Here is a 20,445-nt window from a genome sequence, read left to right as displayed (position 1 = left end):
CAGCCAGGAGCAGTAAAACAGCAAAATAAATCATTATTTTACTGTGAAGTTTTAATATCAGTTCTCCCGACTGCTGCTGCACAAAACTGCAACAGCCTGTAACCTAGCCAAAAAAGATCTGCTAGCACTATAACTGAGTTGAAAGAACTAAACTCAGAAATCTAAATATTATATCATATTCATACTTCACATATGAATGCCATGGATTAATAATACCACATGCAATCTCTGTGTGTAATATATGCTAGGGGAGAATTAATCAGTTGATGCCACATGTAATACTATGGTTTTCACTTCAGCATCTAGGAAAAGAGCAATGTGTGATTTGATCCACACTGAAAAGGGCACAAGAACCCTTTTTGCTCAAACACCTGTCAGTAATTTGTGTCCAATGATTCTAAATAGCCAAGGGTGTTAGGAACATAAGAAAAGACCTGTGGAGCGAGGTCAAAGGCTTGTCATGTTCAGCATCCTGTTTTCACAATGCTCAACCAGATGTCTAGGGAAGGCCACAAGCAGTACATGAGCTCAATCACACTCTCCCTATTTGTGATTCCCCAAAACTGGTATACAGAGGCATACTGACTCCAACAATGGAGGTAGAACATAGTAATAATGACTAGCAGCCACTGATAGCTTTATCCACCATGAATTTGTCCGATTCCCTTTTAAAGCCAACCCAAGCTAGTGGACATCACTACATCATGTGGCAGGAATTCCATAGTTTTTACCATGTACTATGTAAATAAATATTTTCTTTGGTCTGTCCTGAATCTTCCATCAATCAGCTTCATTGGATGGCCACGAGTTCTAGCAATGTAAGTGAAAGAGTTCTCCTTATCTACTTCCTGCGTATCATGTATACTGTATGCTTATTCCTGCTAACATGCCCCCCCCCTTTACTTTTTTCTAAACTAAAAAGAACCAAACATTGTAACCCGTACCACTTACCATCTGGCCTGGGGCGGGGCCTGAAGCCTCACAAGGACTGCTTGCTGCTTGCTGCCTGCTGCCCGGGAGGACTCCCCTGAGTGAGTGCCTGAGGGCCCTGCTCTTGCAGCCGCTGGGAGAGATCATCAGGAGGTTTGGGCTGGGTGTTCATCAGTATGCGGATGATACCCAGCTCTACCTCTCTTTTAAATCAGAACCAGTGAAAGTGGTGAAGGTCCTGTGTGAGTGTCTGGAGGCAGTTGGAGGATGGATGGCGGCTAACAGATTGAGGTTGAATCCTGACAAGACAGAAATACTGTTTTTGGGGGACAGGAGGCGGGCACGTGTGGAGGTCCTGAATGGGGTAACTGAGCCCCTGAAGGACCAGGTGCACAGCCTGTGAGTCATTTTGGACTCACAGCTGTCCATGGAGGCACAGGTCAAATCTGTGTCCAGAGCAGCTGTTTACCAGCTCCATCTGGTATGTAGGCTGAGACCCTATCTGCCTGCGGACTGTCTCGCCAGAGTGGTGCATGCTCTGGTTATCTCCCGCTTGGACTACTGCAATGTACTCTACGTGGGGCTACCTTTGATGGTGACTCGGAAACTACAACTAATCCAGAATGCGGCAGCTAGACTGGTGACTGGGGGCGGCCGCCGAGACCATATAACACCGGTCTTGAAAGACCTACATTGGCTCCCCGTACGTTTCCGAGCACAATTCAAAGTGTTGGTGCTGACCTTTAAAGCCCTAAACGACCTCGGTCCAGTATACCTGAAGGAGCGTCTCTACCCCCATCGTTCTGCCCAGATGCTGAGGTCCAGCACTGAGGGCCTTCTGGTGGTTCCCTCACTGCGAGAAGCAAAGCTACAGGGAACCAGGCAGAGGGCCTTCTTGGTAGTGGCGCCCGCCCTGTGGAATGCCCTTCCAGCAGATGTCAAAGCGATAAACAACTACCTGACATTCAGAAGACATCTTAAGGCAGCCCTGTTCAGGGAAGTTTTAAATGTGTGATATTTTACTGTATTTTTGGCTTCTATGGAAGCCGCCCAGAGTGGCAGGGGAGGCCCAGTCAGATGGGCGGGGTATAAATAATAAATTATATTATATTATTATTATTATTATTATTATTATTATTATTATTATTATTATTAAACCTTTCCTCATATGGTTGCCCTTTTACAAACCTTTTCCAGCTCTATGGTATCTCATGAGATGACCACAAGTATACACAGTATTCCAAGTGTGGTCTTACCATAGGTTTGTATAATGGCACTAAGATATCGACAGTTTTATTTTCAGCCCTTTCCCCTAGCTAGGAAGTTGCCTTTTTTACAGCTGTCACACACTAGGTCAACACCTTAATTGAGCTCTCCACCACTAAGATCTCATTCCTGGGCAATCACAGCTGGTTCACACTTTACACTTGTATTCACTGAAACACATTTACCATATTGCACCCAGTTTGGAGAGATCCTTTGGGATTTCCTATCAATCCCTTTTTTGCTTTAACCACCATAAACAATTTGGTATCATTAGCAGGCTTGACTACCTAACTGCTCACCCCTAACTCTAAATCACTTAGGATAGCAAATTAAAAAACAAAGGTCTCAATCTCTATATCCCTCCATTGGAAGAACTGGTCATTTATTCCTACTCTCTGCTTCCTGTTCTTTAAAGCAGTTACTGATCCATAACTGGTGATTTCCTCATATTCAATGACAGCTAAGCTTACTCAAGTGTCTTTCGTGCGGAACTATCAAAAGCTTTTTGAAAGTCAAAATACACACTGTTGACTGAATCATTTCCATGTATATGCTTTTTGAGACTCTCAAAGAACTCTAAAAGGTTAGTGAGAGAAGACATCCTTGCAGATGCCATACCAGTTCTGCTTCAGCAAGACCTATTATACTACATGGTTGGTAATTCTATCTTTAATAACACTTTCTGCCAGTTTTCCCACAACAGACTTGCCCAGATCTTCTTTGGATGCCTTTTTAAAAATTGATGCCACTTCCAGTCCTCTGGCACAAAGGCTAATCCTAGAGACTAATTGCATATTCCACTGTGAATACAGATGCAAAGACTGCTGTGAAGACCTTTTTGCCTTCAACAGCTTCCTTTACTCCGCTTGTCCCTGGTGGTACCTTTCTTGACCTGCAGTCAAGAAAGATGCAATCAGACTGAACTTCTGTTATGGTGAACAACCCTCAAGCATTCTAGAGACATCTATCTTCCCTTTCCCTTTCCTTTTTACCAATCTCCTCATTTTTGGGAAGTTTCATCTTTTTAAGTCAAATGTGATTGTGTTCCAATTTTCTTGGCGATTGCCCACTTACATACATATTGAATTTGATAGCACTGTGGTTACTGTTCCTAATCAGTTCAACAACACATCTTGCCCCAGGTCCTGGGTGACATCCCTCTGGTCAGTTACAGGACCAACTGCTGTAGGGCGTGATCATTAACAGTACTTAGAAAATTTAGCTCTTTGTCATCACTGGAAAACATATGAACCCAGTCTATGTGAAAATAACTGAAGTGACCCATTACTAAAACACATCCGCATTTGGTTGCCTCATTGATTTCATTCTACATCACCCTGGACCATTTGGTCAGGTAGTAAATTACTCTTAGGGCCTAGTATCATTACCCATAGCAATTCTGAGGAAGAGTCTATTTCTTTTAGTCAGGCAAGTTGACATGTAGTCAGCATGCCCATCACAAAGCTAACTATCTGCACCCCTAATGATTTAATCAGGCACTACCGGGATCACCCACCCTCCAACTTGGAGGACTATCCTTGACACAAGAGGAAAACTGCTCATCTCCCAAAATGACATCCATTCTAAATTACTGTTCCCTCTTCCTCAGAGAGATGCTCTCCTTCCTCAAAAGACTCTCATTCTCCATGGCAGCAAAGGGGTTGCTACCCTGGGAACAGGATGCAACTATGGCATCTACTAGAGTTTCATCCACCAACCTGTCTCTCTCAGCTTCTCCAGTTCTGCTAGCTTGGCCTGAAGGGAATGAACTTGTTCCCTAAGGGCCAGGAGTTCATTGCACTGAGTACGCAATCATGACTTCTATCTAATAGGCACATAATTGTGCATGAGACATTCGGTAAAATATACTGGATAGCTCCCACACTACTCCTGTCATTCTAACTGCATGCTTAACTCACTTGTTATCTTGGCTTGACATTTTGTCACTGAGGCAGAGATGCTGCATCAGCTGGGGCTTCCCTCTTGCTCATGAAGCAGGCTCCTTCGCTAGGCTGTTGTATACGTATAGCCCCAGCTAGCTTCCGCAGCTGAAAATGAAGTATAACTCCCCTTGCTTTAACAGCTCCACTGGCTCCCAATCTATTTCTGGGCACAATTCAAAGTGCTAGTTATGACCTATAAAGCCCTATAAGGGTTTCTGCTACACAAACCTGTCCAGGCTCTGAGAACTTCTGAGGAAGCCCTTCTCTCAGTCCCACCATCCTCACAGCACATTCTGTGGGTGTGCAGCCTTCTCATGGGCTGCTCCCAGGCTTTAGCCTCTCTGTCTAGGGAGTTCTAAACTGGCTCTCTCCTTGTTGATCTTCCACTGGCAGGTGAAGACTGTTTTATTCCAACATGCTTTGGGAACTGCTTTTAAGGAAAGGGCTCTCAATAGTGCTGGGCTGTTTTAAATATTTATATTTTAATAGATTTTTTCCACACTGTTTTAATTCCATCACAGTTTAGTTATTTTTTAACTATTATCTTCATATATGTTTTTAGCTAACTATGTTTTATCCATGTTATTTTAATTTTTGTGGGCTGCCTTAAGTTCTGGTTCTGGGGAAAAGGCAGGATATTAAACAAATAAATGGAAGGTGCAGCCAATTCAATCAGAAGGTCCTCCTTTGAAAAACCAGTTCCAGTGAGGAGGAATTAGAAAGGGGAATTGATGTAGCTCACTGGGAAGCAGTAATTTTTGTCAGCGGATCAGTATAATGGTTAAAGGTCCTTCTTTGTGAACACCATAGTCAGCACACACTCCCCATCACTTAACACATATTAATCAGCCACCCTTTTAAATACAAGCAAACTACTCAGTGCACATTTCCTCAGGGGGAATAAAAACAGCCCAGCTGTGTTCTGGCAGACCTTAGACCTTTCAGTGTTTTAAGGAGTGTAGCCTTCATGCACCCTGTCATACTCAGAAACACAGCTAAAAGGGTGGATTTTTCCCTAGCCCACTGATCTAGGCTAGTGGGTTGAGGGGGGTCGCAACAGGAGCATTACCACTCCCATGCAAATATATGGCAAAAGGGTGAAGAAATGGTTCCCCAAACACACGCTCGGATTAAAAGTGGGTCCGAACAGGTTGAAAATACCTGCCCTATAATAGCCCACTATTGCTGGCTTTACAGGTGGAATCGGGAACGGCTTGGCTGTTTGCCTTGGACTAAATCTCCCTAATGCAGAAGGTGGCGATCTTATTATGCTCTGTGCCGTCTTATGCCGTGAGCTTTCTCGGCAGCGCCCCACACAACCCCCCCCCCCCAAAAAAATAAGGTCCCTGACCTATTGCTAGGAGCTTTCTGTGGATTTAAAACGCCGCTTCCTCCGAGGCAACGGCGGGTTACCCTAGCCCACGAAAGCCGCTTCTGCCACACCAAGCCGTGCCGTCGGTGCCACAAGGCTCTCCCACCCGCCACCCCGGGGTTTGCGGCTGCCCTTCTGAAGATGAGCTGCTCGGGCTCTTTCGCCTGGGGCTCAGCGCCCACCCACCGCCAGCGCCACCTCAGGAAAACAAGCGCTTCCTCAGGGCTGTCTCTGTGCGGCGACGGCAGCGGTTTAAATCTGGAAGGGAGAGGGAAAAGGGACGGACGGAGCGGCTGCCGCTCGACTACCCGCGAAGGGGACGCCCGCCCATCCCACGAACAAACTTCAAGGAAGCGGGGCAGAGAGGCTCCCTCGCGTATCCGGTTCCCCTCACGACGCGGCGGCGGCGGGCAGCCGCAGGGCGGCTCGGCGGCGGCGGCTTCTCGACCTCTCTCTCCCCCGCCTGCCCGAGAGGGGAAGCGGCGCCGCGGCGTCTCCTCCCAACCGCCGTCCGCGCGCCACAAAATGTCCCCTCTCCGTCCGCCCCACTCACCCCGGGCGTAGAGCGGCAGCAGGAAAAGGCAGGCGGCTAAAGCGCGGGGCATGGCGAGGAGGAGGAGGAGGAGGAGGCGGCGGCGGCAGCAGCAGCTTCGGCTCCACTCCTGTTCCTCGCGGCGGGGAGCCCGTCCTCTCTTCCCGGGACTTCGCCACTGGCCGCTGTTCCGCCTCTGCTGGCAGGAGCGGAGCCGACTCCGAGCGGCCTCAGAGGAGGTATCGCCGCCCAGCAGAACCGGGCGCCGGGAAGCCTGTGAGGGGGGGGGGAGAGAGAGGGAAAGAGTTGGAGGCTCAGCGGCGCCATCTCGCGGGCCGAAAGGGCCGCCGCTCGCTTCTCCTCCTCAAGATAACCGACGCGAACCGTCTCGGCTCTTCTTCGACGGCTGCTCAGGGGCTGCCTCTTCCTTCACCGGGGCAGCTTGGGCTTCGTTTGTGTGGAGACCCGCAGCCCCCACCTCAGGGCGCCCGCTGACCCGCCTCACGACTCACCTGCTTGGGTGCTCTCAAAACAGGCTCCGGGAAGAGTCACCTCCCTCATCTCCCGGGCACAAGACATGCCCGTTAATGTTCAATGAAGTGAGGCCGAACAGAACATGACAGGAGAAGGGAATTCAGGGGAAGCTAATTCAGGTGTGGGCTGACTTCTGTCTTGTGCAGTCTTAAGGCAGGAGAGAAAAAACAGCCAGCGTCCTCAAGGCCTCCCATTGATTTTTTAATGAACATAAACAAAGACTGCATACTCGGGTCTCTGAAAAATATCAAGGCGTAACTCACTTGTGTTAAATGGCGGCTGGACATAATTAAGGGCCTAAGAAGGGCCTTGCTGGCTCAGTTTTAGCATTCATTGCGCCCCAAGAATCCAAGCAAGCACCAAGCTGTATTTGATCCATTTAAAAATTGGCTTCGCCTCTGGGTATCTCTGCTGAGGATCAAATCCATCATAGACAACCTGGAGCATGAACTCTATGCTGTTCTGTTCCAGCTGTTTTTGTTTGTTTAGGTCTGGCAACAAAGACTAGCGCAAATCTTGTGAAATGCAGTGGGGCTTATGACATTTTACCACTTCCTAAGTCAGACTTTCATGCTGAGGGCTTACTAAATCAACAATAAACTAATTACAGCTAGCTGTGCTTAGGTTAGAAGGCACAACCTCTACAAAACTCCAATAAATATTTAGCTACAACCCTTTTAACAAGATAACCTTCACATTATTCATGTCCACACAAATTTTCAACATGCAGCAACTTTCACCAGTTCATGTTTTTCACTTTCCTTGAGACATACACCCAACCACTTTTCTTATGTAGTAGTTACCTGTCAAACTTCTAGTCAGGGTGCTACGGTTCCATTCCACGTTAATGGTGCAGCTTGGAAAGGAATTACCAAAAATCATGGTTACCTGGTTCATTTAGGAATGGTTTCCAGAGAAGTATTCCTAGACGAAAAACAAAAAAATGTGTGTTTATTTTGTTGTAAGCGATCGTATGGTCGGCGGTTCGAATCCCTGCGGCGGGGTGAGCTCCCGTCATTCTGTCCCAGCTCCTGCCCACCTAGCAGTTCGAAAGCACTCTTAAGTGCAAGTAGCTGCAGCTTCGTCACGCTGGCCACGTGACCCGGAAGTGTCTTCGGACAGCGCTGGCTCACGGCCTCTAGAGCGAGATGAGCACGCAACCCTAGAGTCGGACACGACTGGCCCGTACGGGTAGGGGTACCTTTACCTTTACCTTTAAGCATTGACTAAGAAGTCTTTAGAGATGAATTTCTTTTTAATGCATACACACATGTGAAATGGTAATCAAAATGCCATTGTAAACTATTGCATACAGACCCAGAAGCTGTGGTTAATCAAGATTAATTCATTTAGAAAATAACTTGTTCTGCACACACTTAAAAACTTAAGATATTCTGCTGCAAACACTATACATACCGTACTTTCCAAACACACCATCCCATCTAGGAAGAGCGATAAATATAGCAAACATCTTCAGGCTATTCGGTTCTCTAAGGAGAACTATAGAATACATTTTTAAACTTATCACTTAAGGGAAAATAATTCATGGATTTTAAATAGTATTATAGTCTCAGCGAAAGCTCAGAAAATTAAACAGCGAGGATAATAATAAAAAAACCCCAGTTAAAAACAGATACTTTAATAACATTTCATGAAGGTTAAAACTACAACAGACAGATAATGTTGCCCCTTGAAAGCAGCAGCCATAACAATTAGTTGTTGTGGTGGGGATTTAACCTTGTACTTTTTTATGCTGTTAGAACTGCAATCCTATGCACATTTACTTTGAAGTAACTCCCATTGAACTCAGTAGGATGGACTTGTGAGTGTACATGCATAGGACTGTGTTTTTTAAAGCCAACTTTCTTTAACACTTTAGCACTTTAAATATTTGGTAACAGAAAAAAAAATTATTATGATATAACAACAACAACAACAACAACAACAACAACAACAACAACAACAACAACAACAACAACTTTTATTTATACCCCGCCCTCCCCAGGCAAGACCGGGCTCGGGGCAGCTAACTTCAGGTAAAAACAATTGATCAAAATACAACTTAAAAACAAGATTAAGTACAACATTAAAATGCAGCCTCATTTCAATAGAAACTCAAATCAAAAACATTTTGAGGATGAAAATGTCAAATCTTCACCAAGGCCAACTATCCAGACTGGTCCTACGTGGACCAGAAAAAAGCCAGGGAAGTCCCCAAATAGGAGTTCCATTACAGAAGGAAAAAGGAAAGAGGGGGAGGGGATCAAGTTGATTCCAAGCCAAAGGCCAGGCGGAACAACTCTGTCTTTCAGGCCCTGCGGAAAGAAATCAGACCCTGCAGGGCCCTGGTCTCAGGGCTGGAGCCAGTGTTGAAAAGGCCCTGGCTTTGGTTGAGGCTAATCTGACTTCCTTAGGGCCCAGGACCTCTAGGGTGTTCCTATTTATGGACCTTAAGGTCCTCCGCGGGGCATACCACGGTATGATGATGTGCCAACAATCACAACAATCCTGCATGAGTGAGATTTGCCATTTGCTTCATGTGGTTTTTTAATGGATCAGGGTCAGCATGCATTCCTCACTTTATTACGTTTCAAGCACTTTTCCTCTTCACAGAAAACAGAATGCCATTAACTGTCAAGCAACAGCTTGTAAACAGAGCAAGTAGGTGTTAAAATATTAATGAAACCGCTATATTAGCAATGCAGTAAAATGGTTAAACAGATTTTATATTGGTAAATACTGTATTAGTGCCTTTTAAGACACATTCTAATGATACACCAGTTTTTACCTTTCAACTGGAAACAAATAATGCAAACCATTAGAAAACAAGCACCATTACAAAGTTACGTAAGAATTTCAAGGCTGCAGTCCTCAAACAGACTTATACAGAAAATATCCTCCTTACCTGATGTATGCTGCACAAAATCCATCTTCTAATTATAACTATATATAGCTGAAGGACATCTGCACTGATTCATTGTGTAATTCAATGTCTTAGAAGTGAAATGAACCAAGGGTTTCCATCAAGAAATTTAACTGTTGTTCAAATGACAAGTTCAATGTACCTGGAGATACCTGTGTAGTCAACAGAAATGAAATATTACCGCCACATAACATGGAAACATTTTATATGGAGGAATATAATCTGTTGACTTTACTTTTCAATAATTTTCAAAACAACACATACCGCTACAACAGATTGTGCTATTTTAATTTTAGCAACCTCAAGACGCCCTGAATGCCAAATCCGTTCCCCAGACTGTCTTGATGTCATGCCAGTCCATTTAAACTATAGCAATTTACCATACTTTCCCCTGTAAGACAGCATTCTGATTGGAGTGCAAAGACCTACGTTTGGACATGCCCGGTGAGATTGTTTGTTTGTTTGTTTGTTTATCACTCTTTGAAGGAACTCGTGTTGCTTGAGAAGTTGGATCTAGGTCTTTTACTTGGGCCTAAATCTCATTGAGCAATGGATGTAATGCACAGTTTCTTAGTCCCGTGTCCCGCTGAGACAGATAAAATTTGCTTCTGAGTAAACGTATATAGACTCACAGGGCATGTCTGTTAAATATCCTTTTATAGCACTCATTATAATTTTGAAATCAAGCACATCCAAAAAAATGAATTTATTAGCCCTGAAAGAATAATTCTCACATTATAATTTTCTATGGTTGAGATTCTATAGCTTACTTGCTGGACACAGCATTTCTTATGGCAGAGTTGTTCTACGGAGTCATTATTTTTAAAAATGTAGGAATCACAATATTTTTTCTAGCCTTGCTCTGAATTCTGGGAACATTACCTATGTGAAGGATAATAATAACAAACATTTATCTCTCAGAAATAAATGCCTGTCTGACATTGTATAGCTTTATATTATATTGCTGAGATTTCCATTTGTAAATTATTCATGTGTCCTATTTGTAATACAGGTTGCCAGGACAAAGAAAACAAGATATAATTTAAATCCTTCGAGGCTACATGGCTACAGGCAAGTATCGTTTTTTAAAAGTTGAAGGTTTTCTTTAAAAAAAGACCAGTTGTTGTTGTTGCTGCTGCTGCTGCTGTTATTAACCATCACATCTGGGAATGAAGAAGTTGGGGTATAGTTTGTGAATATTTTGATATTTCCCAGTTGAAAAATAATGCCAAGGACAATTTTTTTATTTAAATAAAACACCCGGAAAAGGTGTTCTGTGTCAACAAAAAGCATTTGCTGGTTTTTTTTGCTCTTTCTCCAATTATCCAAAGATGGCAAAGCAGAAGTTCCCACCATTAGTAACAGACACTGCCAATCTCAGAGCAGAGCAGAGCCAGGAAACAGCTCTGCCCAATACACTGGAGCTGCTGCTGATCACAGTAGACCAAGGGTGGGGAACCTTAGGCCCAAGGGCCAAACGTGGCCCTTCCAGGCCTCTCTATCTGGCCCCAGGGCCACACACCCCACCAGCCTTCCTTTGTGCCATTCTTTTGTGTTTTCCCCTGGCTGCAGTGTGCCCTTAAAGTCTGAAAACGTGTCTTCCTTGCCTGGATGGAAGATAGAGAGAGCCTTGTGTGTGAGTGTAAAAACGAGCCCCCGTACAAAGGTAAAATGAGCTCTGCCTACTTTTGCGTCTGCCCTCACCTGCCAGTGGCATGTGGCTCCTGGAAGGCTATGCTGAAGGAATTTGGCTCTTGTGCTGGAAAGCCCCCCCCCCCCCCGCAGTAGAGAATGCTGAGATAGATGAACACATAGGCAGGTTTTTATGTTTTCTATTTGTCCCCTGCTGATTCCAGTTTACATGGGACTTCCTGCCTATACAGTGGTACCTCGGGTTACATACGCTTCAGGTTACATACGCTTCAGGTTACAGACTCCGCTAACCCAGAAATAGTACCTCGGGTTAAGAACTTTGCTTCAGGATGAGAACAGAAATCGTGCTCCGGCAGTGCGGCAGCAGCAGCAGGCCCCATTAGCTAAAGTGGTGCTCCGGGTTAAGAACAGTTTCAGGTTAAGAACGGACCTCCGGAATGAATTAAGTACTTAACCCGAGGTACCACTGTACTGGATTGTCAATTTTTACCAATAAGGTGCAACAACAGATTTCTAAGCAGTTCACGTTTTAATCCTAAAAACTTCGATAACGTGCTTGTATCAGCAATAATGCTCAATACAAATTCAAAATCATTTAAGAGCACATAAAGAAGAAACATGATGTAAGATAAGAATGGATTATCTGAACTCTTTCAAAGGATTCAGCACAGGATTTTTTTTCACTTTCTTTTGACTCTTCTCCCTGCACACACATCAGGCAGAAATCAATTAGAAGTATGCCTAATTAGGTGGATTTACAACTGAGCAGTAAAACACAATGATACCGAAAGCAGAGCAGGCCAATTTACTTAATTGAATTTCTTTTGTCTATCCTGAATCAAAAAAGCAATAGTTTTCATTTTTCTTCTAGATTCCACAAACTTTCCTCTGCTATACTTTTAAGGACGCAGTCCTACGATGCCAAAGATACAACCACCACAGGGTTGCCTAGTAAGTTCAGCAGCCCCTTAGACTTATACTTGGGGACCCTTGGTATTCACTACCACTCTAGAGCCAAACTTGACATAATGTATCACTAAGGCTATCAGTTTATTTGTTTTTTAATTAATAGTACCTGTGGGGTCTGAAACATACAGGGCAAAATATTCATTGGAAGTGCAGCACATAAGAGCGAAGATTTTGACCCTTTCTGCCCTGCTATGATTCCATTTGCAACTGCCACCTGCTACTATTAGCCCAAGGAAAAAATATCTAATTGGTACCAAAAAAGAGACAACATTTTCAGTTTTTAAAAATCCTTTTAAATGTATTGCCTGTGGCTGCCAGGTCAGAATGAGTGGGACTCAGTATTCAGCTGTTTGTATACGCTAAGGTTGCTTCCAGCCTAACACGAACTATTTATTGTTCTGTTGTAAGTTACAATGAATTTTCCACACTATCAGGACTCCACACTACTCCACACTAACTTTTCCTATGTTAACATCCTGCTACATTCCATCCACACCACTCAGCAGTGACATACCTGCCATGGGTGACACCATTTGAATCTCAGCACACATTCACTCTTACCTTTGTTCCATTTTTTAAAATCAATCTTTTAATTATCATTAAAGTGATTACTATCCTAAATCCTGCAGCAGTAACGACACAAAGGTGGAGGCTGCAAAGTCTCCAGCTAAGGAGCCAGATCAAGTTCAGAGCTTGTTGCTGTAGGTCAGGAGACCAGTGTGCCTGAGGCTGTTAGAAGGACCTTGCATACCACCAGGGCTTGAGAAACCAAATGTCCCCCACACTATTCACTGGCACAGAAAGCACACCAGACAGGTGGCTACAGAACATAGGGGGGAACACCTGTCTTCAGGCCAGGGGCACTGGGCTTTTAAGATCTCTACAAGGGACAAAGGTTTAAAAAAGGCTGGGTGAACTTCTGATCTTCAAGGAAGCAAGCTGCTCACTTGGAGCAATCTGTGGTTCTGCACCTTCAGACCTGCCTTCCCCTGTGTGCATCAGCACCAGACCGGGATCATTGTTTTCTCTCTCTCTCTCTCTCACACACACACGCACACACACATATATATATATAATAAAGGAGAAGTATAGCAATATAACATAACGTTATTTTTGTATTATAATGTGATACTACAACACTAGTTATTTAAAAAATGTTATTGGGTTTCCAAGTACACTGTGAAGTCTTGTGCAGAGGGCTTTTCAAAACTTACAATGAACATATGGATGTCAGATGTGCACAGTCCCGCCCCATCCCCAAAGCCATATAACACTCAAAAGGGGCTTTGGGGTCTGACATTTTGAGGGATGAATTTGATGGCCCCATTTTCATATTTTTCCAAAATGGAAGAGTCCTATATTACACATGGGACGCGGGTGGCACTGTGGGTTAAACCACAGAGGCTAGGACTTGCCGATCAGAAGGTCGGCAGTTCAAATCCCTGCGACGGGGTGAGCTCCTGTTGCTCGGTCCCTGCTCCTGCCAACCTAGCAGTTCAAAAGCACATCAAAGTGCAAGTAGATACAGTAAATAGGTACCGCTCCGGCGGGAAGGTAAACGGTGTTTCCGTGCGCTGCTCTGGTTCACCAGAAGCGGCTTAGTCATGCTGGCCACATGACCCGGAAGCTGTACGCCGGCTCCCTCGGCCAATAAAGTGAGATGAGTGCCGCAACCCCAGAGTCGGCCACGACTGCATCTAATGGTCAGGGGTCCCTTTACCTTTACCTACATTACACATGGATCACATTTCAGAGCTTTAGCCCATCAGAAAATTTCAAAATAATTTTGGTAGGGAAAGGGATTCATAAGGCCCAAGCACCTTTAACTATAGCACTAACCAAAGTTATCTCATGATACATTAGACCTGACAGCCCATCTCTGCCACTTAGCCTCTGGCCTGGTTGGACTTCATGATCCTAGGTCCCCACCTCCAGGTGCTAGGGTACCTATGTCTTCCATTTTACAGGGGAATGTCTAGTCCAAGTCTGGTTCAAAGATAAAGACCTATATGGAAGGAGAGTAGTAGGGGCCTTGAAGCTGCCAACCGACAGTTAGCACCTTGACAGCAGACTGAGCTAGCACATAAGTTACCTGATCACATCCCGCCCCCCATGGTGAGATGTACGGTATTTCTATTTAAATTATACTAATTTCTAAATTTACACTTGGGTACATTTTATGGAACTCTGTGTCCTCTTTTTTTGATGGTGCATTTCCTTATTTGGGGAAGTGAATAAGTGGTAACCCTACAAGTCACTTTCCCCCCTGTTTTAGCTTTCTGCAGAGGCAATCTATTCAGGTCCCATTTTTCTAATGCCAAACTCTTAGAGGCAAGATGCATCAGAATTTTTCAGCATGATTGGACTCCATTTATCCCTCTGTTATATGCAGGATGGTTGTAATCCTGCTCTAGCAGCCTGCCCTGGACTTTCTGAGCAGCCATTTGCTACCTTGTGCAAGCATGCATTCATATCATTATGAGACAAACAGCTGAAAATGCCCTTCCTCCTAAAACAACAACTACATTAAGCACTTTCAGATTAGAAACAATAAATATTGATTTGATATTCATATGCCCCCCTGGGAAATGGATACAGCAAAAGTCTACACTCCCTTCTCCCCCACACCAAGATACACTCTGGACATGAAATACCACTATGTTGCTTGCTGCAGCAATCAAGCTCTCATGCTTCAAACACCTTCCATACTCAGCTCTGCCTACAAGAGATAAAGGTAAAATATTACCTTTTGAATAGGAAGGTCCTTCTGCAAGCACGGCAGTCTGTGATTGATCCTACAGGCAAGGACAAGAGCATATATTATGGGTACTGAAAATGCAGTGGTGTTTAAATTGTTTAAGCATTGCATACAGCAATTGTAATAAAAAGGCAATGCAGGTGTGGGGCACATTGTTTTCGGTGATTTAAAATGTATTCAATTGGAAATGGATGCTATAATCATGGTTATGGTCTGGAAAACTTCAGTACAGCTGCTATTCGGAAGAAATACACTAAAGAGCAAACTAAACTAAATACACTAAAAATAGTTCTCATGTTTGCCACAGGGCACTGATAATATTTTCTAGCAATATCACAGAAACGCATATTGCCAGGCATGGAAATCTGAATCTTGGTGGCTCATAATGCTGGCTATGGTTGGGGCAGTAATGCTTCTGTATACCAGTTGCTGGAAACCAGGGTTTCCCACAAACATCTATGTGACCAATGTGAGAGCAAGGTGCTGGACTAGATGGTCCACTGGCCTGATCCAGCAGGCTCTTTGTATGATCTTCTGAAGTGTCCAGAAAATTCTTCTCCGGCTGAGATTTAAAACTGAGCTGGAGAAATCAAGTCTTTCGTCCCACCCACTTTCCTTCTGCATTCATCGCCACTCCAGCAGTGTGGTGGGATGGAGATCCTTTCCTCACCCACAGCCTGCAGGGTGTCTGGCACACTGCTGCAGTTGAAAGCCAGATATCAGAAGCCCTGAACCATCTAGTTTCCCAGCACTGCTGCGCAACGTCTCCACCCTGCCATGGCTGACATTAAAGCAGCAAAGCAAATAAGGAGGTGGATGGGAGTGAGAGTTTGGAGGAAGGGGAGAGGGCAGGCAGATAGGTGGGGGAGGGGGAGGAGGTTACTGAAGGATCAGACCCTGTTGTACTCCTAGGGACCTTTGGGGTGGAACAGGACGTAGAATTGGCATAAACCAAGCTATGTTCAGTGTTTTGGTTTTAGAACACACCAAGCTGTTTTCTGAGTTTGTGGGGAAATAGTTTTCAGAGCTTGACCAGAGCAGTTCACTGCTTCACTAATATTTTTGAAGAGTTCCAAACATGCAGGAATTACTTGACAAGTTAATGACTCTTCCAGATAGTAATTTTCTGCATATCTTCAGATGTTACAGATTTATTTATATAATTCCAGGAAACCATAGACTTACATACAAACACTGCCTTATAAATGTAGCTGTGCAGTTTAGTCGGCATGCTTCGTGATTATGGCTGTCTATACATAATATCTAGGTAGTTTCATGAAAAAGCATGAGCCATGTTGAGGAGATACATGCTTTTGTGTTACTGCATTGGCAGAAGTCTCACACTGTTCCATTGTTTTTGTTTACCCCAACAAACTTTATCAAGTTATCTGTTTGGGAATGAGTGTGTGAATACAAGATTTGCTCCCCCCACCCCTGTTTGCACTGCATTCAACTTAAGAAAATAGAATAGTGAGTGAATGCAGATACTATTTCCAGGACCACAAAAGGACAAAAGTGAAATGAAAGATTACCAAGGATATTAGTGTGGACCTAGGCTGGATCTAGACACGAAGAAGCGTTTCAGTTAAATGCGTTGCAAACTTTGTATGAGAAACTAGGTTAGCAAAAACAGAACTCCACAGCACAATCTGGTGTCACAGTGTTAGAATGCAAAAAGAACACACATAAAGTGCATTTTCTTTGCCAATGTAGCTGAGTCTATAGCAATTCCAAAAGCAGGAAACACATGCATATGAGAAAAGCAAAAAGAGTAGCGTACCAAGACTGAGGACAAGAGTGAAGTGCAATGCTATAAGAATTCTGGCATGGATGTGACCTAAAAACTTTCCAAAGAAAGCATGTGTGTGTGTGTGATCATCATCATCATCATCATCATCATCATCATCATATAGCAGTAAGCATTCTCCAAAGGCCCTTCTGTAGGCTCCTCTGACAAATGAGATACAGTAGGTGGCCCCTGCGGTGAGCCTTTTCAATGGTGGCACTTCTACTGTGGAATATCCTCACTAAATAGGGCACTTACTTTGTAGTTTATTTATTGCTCTGTGAATGTCATTTTATTTCCCCAGGATTTTCAGTTTTAAAAATACATATTAGTGCTGTTTAGACATTTATCAGTACTGTCTGTTTTATTCTCGTGTTTTAACTACTTCAATATGGTGTATTTGTATATTTCATGGGTTTTGTTTACATTTTTTTAATTTTACACAGTCCAGAGTGTATTGTTAATGAGTGAAATAAAAAATGTAGTGAATAAATAAATAGAAGAATGTGATCTTAAAAGACCAAAAAAAAAAAAAAGGATACTACTGTATATCAGCATTACTGTCTCTCTGCCATTGGATAAACTGCTTAGCAGGGTCAAAAAATAAAAGGGTGCATTACTCATGTTTCCTTATAGCCATATCCAGTCTTTCTGTCCCAGATGTTGGTGTGCTTGATATGGCTAGCAACAAAACAAAGGCACTCTGCACATGCTCAAAGTCATTATCATTCCTTTCTCCAGGACTGCAAACAAATTCTACAGCTGAGCTCTAAAGAAGGATTACTGCCCATTCAAGCAATGGAATATGATTTCCTAAAAATCATAATAGGGACAAGCTTGTTCTGCCTATAAAAGTGAACACCAGTGTTTTCCATGTGGTTAGAGCTCCCCCTAGTATTCTGATTATGTTTAAAAGAGTTTTTCCCTGATTTGATGCTGTTATTAGACACCAACAACCTTTGTTTCCCCCCCAAACAAAAATAATGAAATAGTAACATAGTAAAATAAATATCAAAATAGAGCCCTTCTAAACATTCATTAAGGGGTTTTTTTCAGATAGTCACCAACACTCAGTCATTACAACTTTCAATCACTAATGTTTGCATTTTGCAAAGAAATTTTTCTGAAATAATGTTCTGTTGTTTTTATCTAGTATTTTTCAGAAAAAGCACATTTGAAATTGTAACACATACTACGTGTTGTCCTACTAATTGAAGTGGTCTAAAAATGTTCTCTTCCATGTAAAAAAAGAAGCGAACAAGTTTACAAAATGTCAACCTAATTAAGAAACCACTTAAGTAAGAGACTCCAGTTGGACTGGAGTCAAAACATATTTTGTGAAAGTATATTACTGAAATCAATAAGCTGAGTGTGAAATAGCATAATAGTTTTATAGTCGAATAAGTTATGTTTTGTAAAGTCTCCTTACACACAGTCAGATACACTCACATCCCATTTATAATTTGGATGAGGATATGTGGTTTCAATGTATAAATAAGCAGTGTGGTGCAGCAGATAAAGTGATGGATTTGGTACCAGGGAGACTTGGGTTCAAAGACTCTAGCAATTGAGTGGCTTGGGGCTAATTTTCAGCCAAATCTACCTGACCAGGTTGTTGAGATGAGCTTCATGAGCTGCTGTGAAGGCCAGAATCATTTTGGCAAGCTGCCTGAAGGAACCTGGGAGAGAGGCACAGAGATGTATGGGAATCCTGCGTTGGCCTGCTCTGCTCTGGCTCCTCCTGAGATGCAAATGCTGTGAAGTGTCTCCCCATTGAAATTTTCTAGTGTAAATATGTGTAGATAAATCTCATTTCAAAGACACTGCTGCACCTCATTTTTCCCAAAGGAACACAGACTCTGGTTGAGTGCCAAGACTCCTTGGACTCACTTGCACCGCTTGGCAGAGATTAGGGTGGCCAGTAAGAATATTACGTTTGTAAAGTTTCAAGAAAGTCTAACTCCTGTGCTCCTATGACTTGTCAGTATTATCAGTAGGGATAATGTGTCTGGAGGAATCAGTGGATTACCAAAGAGGCAGAGTAGGCACTGGCCTACGGGGCCCACATATTTTAGGGGGCCTGCAGGGCAAGACAGCCAGATTTGCAGTAACATTGGTAAGGAGCTGCTGCTCTTCTACACACCATAACTTGAATAGACTGAGCAAAATAAAAATAATAATCCTTCCAGTAGCACCTTAGAGACCAACTAAGTTTGTTATTGGTATGAGCTTTCGTGTGCATGCAATACTTATTCGGATAAGTGTGTATCTGAAGAAGTGTGCATGCACACGAAAGCTCATACCAATAACAAACTTAGTTGGTCTCTAAGGTGCTACTGGAAGGTTTTTTTGGGTTTTTTGTTTCGACTACAGCAGACCAACACGGCTACCTACCTGTAACTTAAATAGACTGAGCTTTGTAACTATGTTATAAGACGTGTAACATTAAGAACCTGAGCTTGCTTTTTCCTCTTCCCTCCCATTCCTTTTTCTTGTGCCGTATCTTTTTTAGACTGTGAGCATCTTACACTGATTTTTGTAAGCCACTCTGATGTTAAATACACATAAAATGTAATACTTGTATGCATCAAGGTTAAAGCTTATGTAAAGCTTTGCATTTGCAAAGCAGAGATGTTTACATTAAGCCAGAGGTTTCACTCTGGGTGAAAGTAGAAAGCTGGTGTTTTTCCATTTCAGAGGGTTAAGCTACCTGATGATGACTCACTGGTGGAAATTGCAGATCTCTCACAGGAGAGAAACTTAAGAAGTCAGTGACAGCTACCAGTAGCAGCAGTCAAAGCTAATCTCCGTAATGAACAAGCTTAGGATCTCTGTGACCAGAAAGGAAAATTTACTGAACTGCATAAAGGACTGAATGGCGTTGCCTACTACTTGAAAGCAATGCTACTTTGTTTCTGTATAATGTTTATGTTCTGTATAATGTTTAAATTTTTTGTAACTAGTATTTAAGACTGTATTGTGGTAAAGCTTTGAAATTTACTACGTATTAGGGTGGGAAGCTCATTTATTTCTACACAACGTCCAGATAACTCAAGGCCTGCCTCTCCATATATGAACTGACCCAGATCTTGCTGTCATCAAATGAGGCCCTTCTTCAAGTGCCCTCTGCAGGAGAGGTCTGGCAGGTGGCAACACAAGAATGAGCCTTTTCTGCAGTGGCTCCCCATTTGTGGAATGCTCTTCCCAGGAAAGGTTCACCTGGCACCTTCACTATACATCTTTAGGCGCAAGGTGAAAACGTTCCTCATCAGCCAGGCTTTGGGCTGACTAACATCCAGTATGTTTTAAATGTGTTTGTGGGAGGGCGAGAGGGTACAGGGATACCTACCAACTCTAAAATCCCACAAATCTAGGAAATAATTGCCATTGAATTCAGCGGGCTGTACCTTGCAGGTAAATATAATAGCACTGCTCTGCATAATGACAATTTTATAGTACTTCAGGAGCATAGCTGTCAACCTTCCCTTTTTTTGCGGGAAACCCCCTTATTCCAGCGCTGCTTCCCGCTGCTATCCCGGATTGTTAGATATCCCGTAGACTGTCCCCTGGACAGGTAAGGCAGCTGATCCCTTATTTTCAAATCTGAAAGTTGACAGCTACGTTCGGGAGTGGCGATAGCGGAGTTTCAGAGGGTGAAAAAACAGTCATCATGACAACCCGATGAATTAAACAAGCTCGTAGGTTACAAATGACGCAGAACTAGAACTGTCACTCTTTTAGCAAACACGCATCACTTTCCCGCTTAAAGAGCCCACTCT

The 20,445-nt window shown here is 43.3% G+C and overlaps 1 protein-coding gene and 1 long non-coding RNA gene across 3 annotated transcripts in view; one reads left to right on the top strand and one right to left on the bottom strand.

Annotated features, from left to right (window-relative positions):
- B3GLCT (beta 3-glucosyltransferase) overlaps positions 1–7,489 on the bottom strand; it is a 75,622-nt gene extending 68,133 nt beyond the window's left edge. The window contains exons 1-2 of one of the 2 annotated variants that reach the window (XM_081860473.1): positions 7,466–7,489; positions 6,065–6,317 (exon numbers count right to left, since the gene is read on the bottom strand). In XM_081860473.1, coding sequence (XP_081716599.1) covers positions 6,065–6,317; positions 7,466–7,474 — 262 coding nt within the window. In that variant the 5' untranslated portion in view covers positions 7,475–7,489. Of the gene's footprint in view, positions 1–4,367; positions 5,252–6,064; positions 6,318–7,465 lie in introns of those variants that run through there. The other variant, XM_081860474.1, reaches the window with a different exon arrangement.
- LOC309341325 lies at positions 6,315–17,299 on the top strand. Its single transcript, XR_014156213.1, has 4 exons — positions 6,315–6,696; positions 10,513–10,571; positions 12,025–13,365; positions 14,147–17,299. It is a non-coding gene; the product is annotated as an uncharacterized lncRNA (long non-coding RNA).
- The last annotated feature ends 3,146 nt before the right edge of the window (positions 17,300–20,445 follow it).

This window comes from Podarcis erhardii (assembly GCF_964252035.2).
Source record: "Podarcis erhardii genome assembly, chromosome: 4".
NCBI lineage: Eukaryota > Metazoa > Chordata > Lepidosauria > Squamata > Lacertidae > Podarcis > Podarcis erhardii.
Note: the sequence above shows the minus strand (reverse complement) of the source record. Positions and strands in the feature narration are given on the sequence as shown.